Source organism: Dryas octopetala, chromosome 1 (genome assembly GCF_963921425.1).
Source record: "Dryas octopetala chromosome 1, drDryOcto1.1, whole genome shotgun sequence".
NCBI lineage: Eukaryota > Viridiplantae > Streptophyta > Magnoliopsida > Rosales > Rosaceae > Dryas > Dryas octopetala.
In genome coordinates, this window is record NC_141366.1 from 1,024,927 (window position 1) to 1,038,629 (window position 13,703).

Here is a 13,703-nt window from a genome sequence, read left to right on the forward strand (position 1 = left end):
CAACAGCTACATCCTTAACATTATGACAAACAAATTTCAGCACCTATAACATATATACTAGTCTGATTCTTCAAAACTCAAATATTATCAACGGGGAGGAATTTGACTCCATATCGCATATCATTTTCCCCATCAACCTACAAAAAAGGCAGAAAAAACAGAGATTGATGAGAATATATTTCAACAACAGCTTATATAAATGTCACATACATATCTATATATATCATTTGATAAATATTTTTAAATGAATTAGTTCATCTGTTACGTCGAGCATTGAAGAGTCTAGAGAAAACAATATTGTTTGAAATTTGGAAAGAGAGATACCAAAATGACATACAAAATTTATTTTAATATTGATCAAAACAATATGTACCTCACTAAGCCCATCTCTTCTGTGGCGTAGCATCTTTTCGTCCAGGTAGAGAACGCCTTCTAAGCTGTCTCGAATCCACACCAGCTGATACCTGCCTTGGCCTTGAAGTATGGATTGTATTGGGTTTCTTTATAGGACTCACTGGTTGAGCTTTTGGGGTCACTGATTGTATGGACCTTGAATTCATAGTTATCTCTTTTAGAGGACTCTCTAATTGAGATTTTACGTGCCTGTCAGTTGGTTTCACCAAAGAACTTGAGGCTTTTTCCGGCACTGGTTTCTGGCTTGTTGAAACAGAGTTAAAAGTCTGAGGAGGAGCCTTTGGTGTTTTAGCATTTGGAGCTTGTGCTCGATTCACAGGGGAGCAGTCTGAATCAGAAGATGAAGGGCTTGTAGTACTATCCATATCATAAAGGAGGTTGTCTGTCATGTGCGGAGTTTGTGTCTCATGTGAGTTTGGGGAAGAGAAAGAGGGTCTCTGAAGCCTTGTAAGATGCACTACCTGTATTTTGACACAGTGATAATTATATGGGGATCAAAGCACATTCTTTTCCCTATATTCTGAAACCTCATTTTTGTCACCCATCAGCTCCTTACCTTTTGTTCTAGAACCACCATGTCTCTCTTTAATCTTGTAATTGTCATCTTCTTCCTACGTATTATGTCTTCCAACTCTGCGATCCTCTGTTATAAGTGACAAGAATAATTCAGATCAATCAAAGAAAAAGTTTGGCAAGGAAAGAAGGAAAGAGAACATGAGGGAAAATACCTTTGAACCAGCAGTTTCAGATGAGTGGAGTAAATTGGTTAGCTCCTTAATGGTCCCATCTTTCTCTTCACAATCCCTCTTGAGATTATATAGGTCTTGTTCAACAGCTAAGGTGTTCAGCTGAGGAAATTACAACAAATTGTATCAAGGACATGAAAAGCAATACCTTAGAAATCTGTTCTCTTCTAATCAAGTCTTGCTCATTCATCGCCATAAAATTCAGTGTTTGATAATTTAGGCAACATTGATCTAATCCCATTGGTTAGTGAAATTTTTTAAATAATATTCAAAATCTGAAAATAAAATGGAAGTGAATATAAACTGCCATTTTCAGTGCTTGTAATATGAAATGATTATGTAATTGGGAAATTTAGTATATAGAACACCTTCCATTACCTGGATTTCAGCAGCAGATGTGACACTTGATGCCAAGTCTGATAAATCAGACATACGGCGCTCCTCCTGCTCTGCTACATTTTCTAGAGACATTTTATACTGTAGTATCTCATCCGCATTGGAGGGTTTCATAACATTGTTACCCTGATACCAAATTGAGAGACGTAAGAAATTCAAGTTTTCAGCAGAAGTATCAAAATTTGTGATATTATAGTTTAAAGTACAAGAGATACAAAATAATCACCCAAAAGAACCAATTTAGCAGCTGGCAAGAAACAAATTCTTACCAACAACCCATTTGAAAGGTCATGATGTTGATCACAATGCCAACAACCGCAATCAACAAATTTGATTTTATCAGAACCAAAAGCTTCATTGGGTGGTAATTCTACATTCTTGATGGGGGACATGCCCACATCTTCTGAGTGGTCCTTAATGTTACTCATCTGCTCGCACAGGCTGTCAAGCTTCTGCTGCATGCTTGATAACACCTGATCCTGGAATAAAAAGTTCGGAAGAAGAAGTTAGTTCAAGTAGGCCACACAACTTTCATCACACCATTAACTACAAATTTGAAACAAACACCGAAAAGCAGAATCAGTAAGATAATCATATATCAAATTAAGCAGTAGCTGTTGACCCTTATTAAATTAAATTAAGAATATTAAACCTGCTAAACCAAGCTTTTATAAGATCCACAGAGAATTTAGCCAAACAAACACATAGGCAGAACCATGGATTTAAATACCAAATTTATTAAGAAAGATCGTGAATAAAACTAAAAGAAAACTGATTCTAAAATCATAACTACGAGCCCAAATAAATATCCACACAATCAGAGCTCCATAACCAGAACCATTGAAATAAATACACGGAATCACGCATAAAACAATAAAGTACCAACATTTATCAAAGAAAAAACGTTAAAAATTCAATTTTGAAGCAAACCCAAATCGATAATTAAAGAAAATTTGAATAATCCCAAATAGTTAAAGCTAAATTATTACAAACCCTTAGTTCGACAGATTTTTTGAGCTGCGAAATGTGGCGGTTTTTCTTGGACTCGGCAGCGGCGACACCAATCACGGCGACGAAAAGGAACCTCTGTACGGGGGTAAACAGCTCCCAAGCCAGGGCTTGCTCTGGGGTCAAGCCACCCTTAATGGCTCGAGCCGAGCTGGCCTCTTCGGCATTGACGAGGCGGCCTTGGAGGGACACCCAGGCCAGGCTCAGCTTTCGAGGAGCCGGCATGGGACGGCGGCTCCTCTCACTGAAGCTGCTGGAGAGGCGGCGCGTGGTGGAGGGCGATGGTATAGGGGTCAAAGAGACTAGGCTCCGAGCCGAGCCGAAGCCGAACTGGAGCTCTTGGTGGGCTTCCTCCATGGCATGAAAGGCGGAGAGGAGAGTGCGTGATTGCAGCGGCCAGTTGAATGCCAAAATCTGTTTTTTTTTTTTCTGTGCGTTTTTTTCTTTTTTTGCGTTTCGAAACTTTTAATTCAAATCTTTTTAAATTGAGAGGGAAACCGCAATAACCGTTGCCCAACGTCTCACAAGTCACAAACGCTCGATTTTTCTTTCTTTTTTTGGATTTTTTAAAAATACAAGACTATTGACTTATTCTAATATTTTTTGAAAAAATAACAAAAAATCTCAATTTGTAATGCAAAAATAGATGGTTTTAATGAGGTTGATTTCTAAATTAAACCAAGAGCGAGCATCTGCTAATAAGCGCTTTAATTTAGTAAGCTTGTTAATGGTGTTAATGGTGGTTTGCTACGAAAATATCTCCTACTTAATGTGAGAAATTTGAGGAAAAGTTGGGAAATGAGAGAGAGCAAGGATTTTCCTTAAAAAGACAAAAAAACTCATGTAAATGGAAAAAAAATCAGATATTCCATGAGGCTGATTTCTTATATTTGAAGTGGAACTTATATGAATGAATTTCACACCCAAATTGTTTTGGTAACATTTGTATTTTATGTTTGTCTATGGTATCTATTTTTTTTTTTTTAAGAACCATGGTTTTCAAATTGGATCTTCTTTTTTTTAGAAACTCTTTAAAATTATTTAAATTTTTATTTTAATGTGATTGACTTGAACAAGATTGTGGGAGATATATGAGAAAATTCTTGACACTTTTCTTTTACAAGTAGTCAATGACCGGTAAGTATAGTGACAATTAATTTATTTTTTAGAATGAGATATTGAGTTCAAATTTTATTAGTTATTATTAATTAATAAAAAAACTTTTATGAGTAAATATGGCGCTCAAATTGAGAATCATATATTTGAAGGCCCAGGCTATTCCTATCATCCAAAATTGCTGAGTTGACCATCCTATTTTTAAATTCTAATTTTACCCTTGCAATAAAAAATTTCAATTTTATTCGTCGAGTCGTTCGATATTTATATGTCGACATGTTTGTGGTTATTCGGCACCTAACTACCGAACATTGGCGGAGTTTTCGATAAGTAACCACCGAATAGAAATGAAAAAGGCATTCGACAGTATTTTGTCGAACATTGTCATTATATTCAGCCGTAAGTTGCCGAACTCTTAGTATATTTTGGTGGCATAGTGCCGAATGAATCTGGGTGATTCCATAGTTTTTTGTAAGAAATAGTAACATAGAAAAAATATGTTAGGGTAGTCAATTCAGCAATGGAGAATGGTCGAAATAACCTCCCCCATATTTGAATTAATTCATCTTATCTGAAGATGCTCCGTTAGGAAAGCCCAAAAATAGCAGAAAGAAAGAGAGTAGGGCCCAAGACAAGAAGTACAGACAAGGGCAAGAGACAAAAGTCAACGAGTCAATCATCGGTGGTTCTTGGTTCATGGGCCGATCCACCAATAAGCCCATGATTTGGAGATAGGGTATGGGCTGCATATGAGGGTTTGTCCCAGGCCCTCTTTTAGCCCATTCATGAGGGTGGGGCCCTTGATATATGCCTGATGCCTCCAATAGCAAATAAACCTTTGATGGGTAAAAAGGGAAAGAAGTAAAAAAAAAACACTCTTCCGCTGGATAGAAGAGTAGACACTTTACTAACTTGGACCTGGATCCTCTACCAGTATTACTGTTCCCTGAATCCCTTTAACAAACTGTCAAAAACTCAGCTGAGTGAGTAAAAAGATCATGTAACTACTGTTATGTTCTGATTACTGAATAACGTCTGTTATGTTATAGGTTTGAACTCTCATTTTCCAAAGGTAATTAAACAAGCACAATGCCTCTTAACAGATTCTACCTTGTGCAATAAAATCAAGGACATTTTTTGGTTTTTGATCAGACCATATTCAGAATGCTATTCAGTATTAGGGAGGCAGGCAGTAGCTAAGCTTCATCATGTAGCTAGAAAAGGTCCCACTTCAAAAAGTCATTGTAAACCTAATGATACCCACTAGTACATATATATATATATATATATCTCTCTCTCTCTCTCTCTCTCTCTCTCTCATTCATGGTGCCCCTGATCTGATTACCAAATGCCAAGAAAAATAGGGGCATTCTGCCCTTCCACAAGGAATAAAAAGCAATCTTTCTTTCATGTGTAAGGAAAAGAATTTTGGGAGGACATGACATCAGTTATGACATGGCAATCACTTGCATGGATTTGAGCCAAATAGGGATAGTGACTCATCCTTCAAACCAGCTACAGCCACACATCTACCCTTCTTCAGCAAGGTACCTCATTTATGAAATGTTTTTTTCTTATCTCTTTGCTTCACACTATAAAGTTCCCACTTCATGCTTATGAAAGCAAAGTTGAAAAAGAAGCCAACTACTGTTAGCCTTCTTTCTTTTGATAAATTTCACATCTGTGGTGCAAACTCATAAGAGCCTAAGAGGGGATGGCTTTATATGGAAATTGCAACAAGGCAACAACTATAAAGGCAAATACCCAACCAACCCCACAAAACTAAAGAAACCAGGGATTGACCCCTGTTGCATAGATAAGACAAGGTCAATAAATTGGGGTACCAGATCATTGTCATCTATTCTTTGAGGTTCATCTGAGCCTCAGCTTCCTGAACCATTCAAATTTTATAGCAATAGACAAAAATCAAAGACTTGAAAGTAAATTACATTCGAAAAAAAGGTGGTAAACAGAAGTGGGGCATACAGAGCCTACAGTATCAAATTCAAAATGGGTAACATGAAGAATTAGCAACTGGACCGGATGAACTTTGATACTTAAAAGAGAGCAAATAAAAAGCTTATTAATCAGGTACGCCAGCTTTAATTTGCTTCATGCATTCTTCCCCGATTATGCAAAAAATGCATGTCTGCCTTTACATGCTTCCCATGCCATTTATTATGACTGCCTACTGATAGCATCCCCATATTTACTTCAAGAAATTGTGGGGTGGAGCTGAACTCTCTCTCTCTCTCTCTCTCTCTCTGGGGAGAAGATAATTAAATTTTTTGAGGTCCACAACAAAAAACATGTAATGTCACATCCAGTAGAAAATATACTATACAGCTTGCATCCTATAAATGTCATCAATGGGTTTGGATCTTACAGCAACTTTAAGTATCCCTTCTTTTCCCCTCCACGGCTCCACCCACATAATTAATAACCTACTATCGCTTTTTTCAGTTCAAAAGAGACCCAGCACAGCTTGCTATCTTCTTTTCCAAGTCCTAATGGTACTGTACATAATAAGCAAAGTCCCTCCTAAACTTTCGTGTTATTACTGCTGCTTGTTTGAACACGTACACTTAGCACGAGTTTCTGATAGTGTCTGGAAAAATTCAACAGCAAAACAAAGGACATATTAATTACAGATTTTGGAGGCCTTTGTAAATCTTCATTCATGATATTACTTTTCTCAATATACCTGGACTTGCTTTTGAAGGTCTTTAATGTACTCAACAGCCAAATCCAACATATCTGCAGTGTTTGTTTGCTGCAAAGAAAGACATGAGATGTTTGAGTCCAGTGTCCTCACAAACCGGTACATAGATAGAAAAGCAAGTGAAAAGATTTTACCTTGTCCATGTTAGGTACAAGCTCTTGTAGTTTCCTCATCCGTTCACTGATTCGGGTTCTTCTCACCTGACCAGACGCAAATAAACATATTAAACATTTTACTCATCATACATGGTGCCTTTCCAAGCTTTCCATTAATGAGGAGATTGTACAATATATATATGATATTGATGCTACTAGAAGATTACCCTCTCGGCAATGCTTCGTGGGTGTGTGGCACAACCCCGCTTTGCTCGAATCTTACAAGGTACAGAATCTTGGAAGTGCAAGAACTTTTCAAAGGCAGCCATCTCAGCTGATGTTTTTGGCAAGCTCAAGTGATGAGCCAGAAGAGTAGGAGGGCGAGTTCCAGCATCCAAATTCTGAATGACAGCAACAAAATTATATTAGACACCAGATTATACACAACCAAACACATTTGAGCAGAAACATGTTACCTGAGTTTCTGATGGGCTTAAACCAGTAGGTGCTTTCACATCATCATCCCCAAAGCTTGTTGAACCAGTGATATCATCAGGCATAATTGCAGAGTCATCCCATGAACCAATGGGGAAACTTGGGACATAATTGTTACCACGGCCTTCACCAAAACCTCCGGCGTCTTGATCATTTGGTCCCATGCTTTTGTCCCCAATTTCAGCAATTGGACTCATTGGCCCTGATGTAGATGGTGACCCTGATGAGAAATTTTTCAACCTGCTAGTTGGAGAAAAAGATGCTTCTTCATTAGTACTATTACTGGCTCCGTAATTTCCCATGCCTCTCAACGCAGCATAGCCTGCCACTGCCAAAATGCTAAGAAATGTTAAGCATCATACTCAAATCGATACCACCTTTTTCAATATCTGAAATACGATCAAAACTAGCAAAGCCAAGGACCAATATTATTGATTGTTTCACAAAAAGTTGCATAAATTAGAATTTTAAAGCAGTAGTTAACTAGTTATATGAAAATGAACTGCAGAATGCAAGCAGGCCCCCTTTGTACTCTTGTTTTGATTACTAAGTCACTCTAAATCCAATTGATTTATCAGAATGATATAAAAGAAGTTCATTAATTTGCTATACAAATTTCATTAATTAATGATAACATTAAGCATGCTAAAAACAACTGACAAGAAATCTGCCTCAAAATAATTAAGGAGTACAACAGAACATACCACACTACAAAGAACCAAATAGAAACAAGGAAATCTGAAATAGAACATACCATCAATATTCATATGGGAGAATAGTCCAGCAGGAGAGCTACTATGCCGAATAAGATTCGAATTACTGACACCACCACCAGTTTTCATTGAAGGCAACTGATTAGTCCCCATTGAATAACCTCCTTCGTTAGCCGAAGTCAATCCCTGATTTGGAAAAGGTGGTTTGGAAGAGGGACTTTGGTAAAAACCCTGAGAAACAGAGGAATAGTTGTTCATATGGCTCTGCTGCTGCTGCTGCTGAACCACTCCTGCTTCATTATCCACCTTAGGCGCCATAAACTGTGCTTGCTGGTTGGTCTGTGCTGTCACTTTGTGATGTGATGCAGTTTCTTCTGTTCCTCCTCCTCCTCCACCACCATTATCACCACCTTCACTGCTCATAAACCGAGCCAAAATTCGCTCTGTTTCGGGGCTTGTGGGTCGGTTGAAAAATGGTTCACAAAATTCTGTCTCCAAAATATTTGTGAAATAGGAGCTTGGTGCTGATCGGTACCGCATCAAGCCGGAGTTCACATGCTGCTGGTGTTTATGACGATGCTGTTGAAGATCTGACTCCATTGCTTCCTTCTTCTTCAATTCTCATACAATGACTTGAAATTTGAAGAAAATAAAAAAATCTATTTTTTCAATTTTCTTTTGGATACTTCTTTTCCCTCTTTTCTCACCGGATCAAATCAAAAGCTCCAGAAAAGGAGGAAAGGAACAAAAAGCCTCGAGGCTCTGTCTTTTTCCCCTGCAAGAAATTCCCAGAAAAAAAAAAAAGGAACAAACTTTCAGTGAAAAAGCAATGAACCCAAGAATTTTGGCTGCAGCAAAGCCAAATCCATATAATTTTTACTTGTCTATAAAATATTCTGCTGTAAAAGTAGCTGCTGAACAGAGGAAACTGAAGAACAGACACTAAAAGAAGTATTCACTCCAATTTTTCCCCACAAACCTCAACAACTGTCCAATCTACTAACTACCCATTTTTCTATTGTTGCATATCAATCACCCAAGTCAAGAAGATAACATAAGAAATCAAAAGAACCCACTGAAATCTAGAACAATAAAAAGGTCGATAAAGACAAAGCAAAAACACAAGAACCATAAACAAAAACAAACCTCTTTGTCTCTCTCCCTATACTTTGTAGCAAATCTCTATCTTTCTCTCTCTGGAGATTTGCTTCTCTCTCTACAGGTGCTGCTGCTACTGGACATGGAGTGGTGAAAGTGGTGGAGTTCTCGTTGATGGCATTGAGTGAAGAGAGAGATAAAAGTGAAAACAAATAATAAAAACCATTTTCTTTTTTGTTTCTAATAGTTCAGCCAATCAGAAGTAACAGATTCCAGAAATCTAGTCTGTCTCTCAGATTTGGCATGTTTATATTTTTGTATAACAATAATGCCCTTAAAGAATGGCACTATCACATAAGAGCCATGAGTGTAGAGAGAAATGGCTGCACTGCATACACATTGATTGCAGCAGAACCATAAACTCAAAAGCAAGAGAGAGGGCTGGATTGAGTACACGTTAGCCAACAGAGGGCTAGGGTTGTGGGACAAAAAAGAACATAATCTAATCCCATTTTTAGCAGTAAAGCTAAGTTTTTGGTGCGGGGGGTGACCACAAGGTCATGGACTATTCACTATCCACTATGCTATGCTATGCTGTGCTACCCTTGATGGACCACTATTATTGTGTTTGTGGGTGCTGCTTTGGACACTGACAACTTCGTTTCTTCTGCCCCTCATCAACAAGGCATTTTAGACATGTTTGTAATAGTATTGGACTGCACTCTTCATTCTCTTAATTATCTGAGACATTTTATCAAACAGTTATTGTTTTTATTTTTTACTTAAAGAAAAGTTAAGGTCAATAATTTGAACTTAGATGGATATACATTAGTGGGTCAATTGACCCCTAAGAGATGCATGTAGATCCACCAGTGGGCATGGTACCCTTTTCAAACTTTCATCACCGGACCAAGAGAAAAGTATCATCCCATGCTGCAACTCTATTCCCACCCATCAAAATATTCATCACATGATTCACATCTACCTTTAAATGAACAAAAAAATGTTTTAGTATAATTTGATTTGGATAAAATTATTTTAAAAATAAAAAATGACACCCATAATCTGGCCATGACACACCAATTGGAGTTGGACAACATAAGTGTCAACAACATTCCAAATCTAACAAAAAAACACAAAATTTAAGACCGGCATTGAGCATTGGTACTAGTCTTTGTTAAGGCCAACAAGCAGCAAACAACGCTCTAGCAGCGGTGCCGGTCATGCTGTCAAAGCAATGTCTATCAAGCCTATTTCAGGTACCAACCATGCACCATTTTTATATTTTTACATAAAGGTGTCAAGACGGTATGAATGTGTTCTTATATTTTTAGATAATTATACAAAGAATATGCCAATTTTAGTTTTAGGAGAGCATACGAAAAACACCATTGTTAGTGTTAGTTAAGATAAATAAAATGGATACCCTACGCCCTAAAATAAACAAATATTATTAAGGAAAATTTTTAAATCCCTAATTTTTAAACAAATTTTTATTCATCAATTTTAATGTTTTCTAAAAAAATATTGCATTGAAGTGACTCCTTCAATCTCGACGATTGAATAAAAATAGGTTATTATGATTTCGAAAAAGCCACTATGGTGAAATTGGTAGACACGCTGCTCTTAGGAAGCAGTGCTAGAGCATCTCGGTTCGAGTCCGAGTGGCGGCATCGCCGCCATGGATCAATTTGGTAAATCTCAATGGAATTTTACAATTTTTTATGGGCACGTTAATTCCCAAAATACCCTCAAGAGAAGTGGGGGGAAATGTTGGCTACTTTATGTTGGGTCCCGCAAATGGGAACACAAATAAGGGATAGAAATGGAAAAATAAATATTTGTCTCACAAATTTACCATTGGTATATTTTTGTTATTAATATATAATATTTGCAGCCCAATAAAAAAAAGTGAAATAGATAGATAAATCACCAATTAGCTATTATTTATGAGTATTTCTCTCACTTTATTAGAAGATGTTCTACTAATTCAAATTTTATCTTCCTCAGTTATAAAAAAAATCAAAAATTTATTTTTATTAAGTGAAAAAGTGATGAGAACAAACTATTATCGTGAGTGACTATTAAACATGAAAGACTGAAATTATAAACAAAAAATAGATACAAGTTTTTTTTTTTTAACAAAAAAGTAGATATAGCCATATTACATATAGGTATCAGTTGGATTATGCCTTAATCACGAGTTCATGACCACCATTTTAATTATTATGAGTGTCAATTAATAATTATTAATGGAATCTCACTTTCTCTTAATCAGAAAATTAATAAAGAATCCTCCACCACTTGTGGAGAGTGAACGAAAAAATAATCTTCCGTTGGATTTATAAATCTGGAGTGAATTATTTTTTACTTAATAATTAATGATGTGCTACATATGCTGGGAATTTAAATTTATGTTTTCAAACCAAGGGTTACTTTTTTCATTTTGGTGCTTAAAGAAATGGTTCTTTTGCTTCATAGCGGGGGGACCAATGCTGATTGTTGCCACGAGGAGTCTTATTTTTTTGAGCCCCTGGTTTATGTAAGCAGGGAACGCAACCCTTCTACTAAAAGACAAAATCATCATGTTATATTATATCAAAACTAATTACGTATTATTAAGCTTAAACTTATCTTATTAAAACCATTGATTACGAATTAAGAGAGATCAACCATTTCTCTTCTTCTTCTTATATAATTTGTGTGAGATCGTTGTTATTACATAAGTACATAATTTCTTAGTTTGAAATTATGTGCTTTAAGTTAGAACGAATTACATAAGTTCTTCTGTTTGAAATATTAATCTTTTGTTTAAGCTCTTCTCAAGAGATAGTTCTAGAGCATTACTTTGCACTTATGGTTCTTAAGCACGTGTAATCAATCAATTATCTTGACCGTAAAATAAGGTTAATGACAGCTTATCGGAGATTAATCTAGTTCACTTTGTGGCCTATTAGAATCTCCAAATGTGACCAGAGCCTTAATTAACTAGGTTTGAGATCTTGTTTGATTAATCAAATCACAAAGTGACAAACAGCGTTGAGTGGATAGTAAGGAATTGGGCATTATATTATTAGATAATGTTGTATAATTCAATGGAAAATTTTATGATTATATCTAAGTGATGCAAACATTACTACTCAATGTTATACGTGTCACAACATAGGATGACATGTGATGAATGTAGGACCCACCATAAGAATAATAGTCTTCACCCTTGCAATAATTTCATTTTCTTACATTCTGTTATTAGGATTCGGTCACCCATATCACTTGTTAGGTAAAATCGAGTTTTGACAATTATATTTTGTTGCTAATTTCCCAAACAAGAAAACATAACACTCTGGTAGTTCATTTTAAATATTAAATTAACAGATAGAGAAACTTAAAATGAGTATTTATAATTGTCACCTAACTATTATTCGGTTATTCCAGTGGTATTTATTCTCTAATTAATTCCAAATTTGAATTCTTCATCTTTTTAATAAAAAAATATTGATAATTATACTAGAACTTAAGTATTCTTTCAATGTGAAATTAATACTAGGGAAACTTAGAATTCAGTCTATTTTACGAGTATTTCTTAGACTAAAACCGGTAATGATTTAGGGTTTTTAATTAATTGATTTTTTTTTTATGGCTTTATGTTAAGTTTTAACTCCAAGATTTTGGGCTCCACACAAAATCTCTAAATTAAAACCTAACATGCAAACTCTACAAATCCCACTCTACACCCTAGGAGGGTATATAACCTTTCAAATTGGGGAATGACTTTATTATGAATTAAAAGAATTTTTTTATAAATTAAAATGACTTTATTATGAATTAAAATGATTTTTTTATAAATTATTATGAATTAAAATGATTTTCTTATAAATTTTAAAACACCACCGGTGTCCATCTAAAAACTGTTTTTTTTTTTAAAGCTATGCATAATTATCTCTTAATACTATTCTATTCGAAGGGTTTTTTTTTTTTTTTGGGTTGTGAAGGATGTACTTTTCTTAGCAATGCCATTTGAGCTACAAAGGTATACTTTTATATTCTATTAAGAAGAAAAAGAAGGTTGCTTTCAAAAAATAAATAAAAGGAGAGAAAGAAGGTTTATCTAGTTTTGTAAGGAATTCAGTTAATTTTGTTAGTCCGCGGCTCCACGCATATTTAATATTTTTTTTTAATGGTGCGTAACTGGAAAGACCTGTTATCCACACATTTGTCCATTTGTCAAATGTTGCATGTATATATGGAAAGCCACCATGTCCACACATTTTTTTGTTAACGGAGACAAAGGCAATTATATATAAAATGGAACCCTACTTGATGCTGATTGTTGATTGTTGATGCATTTCAACCGAGGTCCCTCCTTTGTTTTTGACTCAAATCAATGTGATCGACGGATCGAGCATAGTTAATCATCACATTTAGAATAGTTGAAATTTAAAGTAAATTTAACAAATAAACTACTAACACATATACATTTAAATTAAAATGATTCAAATAAAAAATACATTCTCAAACGGAACAACAAATACTTTTTCCAATATTTTAAGCAAAAACTTTGTCCCAACCTTATAGCCTAATGATATAATAGGAAATTATTTTCTCAATGACGTACATGAGAGTAAATTACTTTCCAATGACCTAACAGATGGAGAGTATAAGACAATGCTTTAGCCTGTAAAACCTAACTGCGTTATATGTTTTCTTCCTCTCACATGTAATTAATGAGATCCGTGAGTGAGATATTATAGAATTTTACCGGTATAAACTATAAAGATTAGAGAAACGTTGGGTTCCATAACTTCATCTATCACCGGTCAACAACTCTTTAAAAAGGAGGTTTAAGGGTGATAATTCAGTCAACACCAAAATAAATAGCTAATATATACTGATAGAAATA

The 13,703-nt window shown here is 35.5% G+C and overlaps 1 protein-coding gene across 2 annotated transcripts; it reads right to left on the reverse strand.

Moving 5' to 3' along the window:
* Positions 1-11: 11 nt before the first annotated feature.
* On the reverse strand, positions 12-9,262 carry LOC147296111 (transcription factor bHLH122-like). Of its 2 annotated transcripts, XM_086239751.1 has the most exons (10): positions 8,852-9,262; positions 7,747-8,480; positions 7,111-7,320; positions 2,550-2,866; positions 1,826-2,035; positions 1,539-1,682; positions 1,143-1,262; positions 971-1,057; positions 374-875; positions 12-137 (listed from the first exon to the last, which is right to left on the reverse strand). In XM_086239751.1, exons 2-9 carry the CDS (start codon positions 8,303-8,305, stop codon positions 378-380), a joined length of 2,145 nt encoding a protein of 714 aa, XP_086095877.1. In that variant the 5' UTR covers positions 8,306-8,480; positions 8,852-9,262; the 3' UTR covers positions 12-137; positions 374-377. The 2 variants fall into 2 exon arrangements, with proteins under 2 accessions (XP_086095877.1, XP_086095886.1); XM_086239760.1 differs by lacking the exons at positions 12-137; positions 374-875; positions 971-1,057; ... (2 more) ...; positions 1,826-2,035; positions 2,550-2,866 and adding exons at positions 5,569-6,288; positions 6,385-6,453; positions 6,537-6,602; positions 6,725-6,898 and having other exon boundaries at positions 6,974-7,320; positions 8,852-9,201.
* Positions 9,263-13,703: the final 4,441 nt, after the last annotated feature.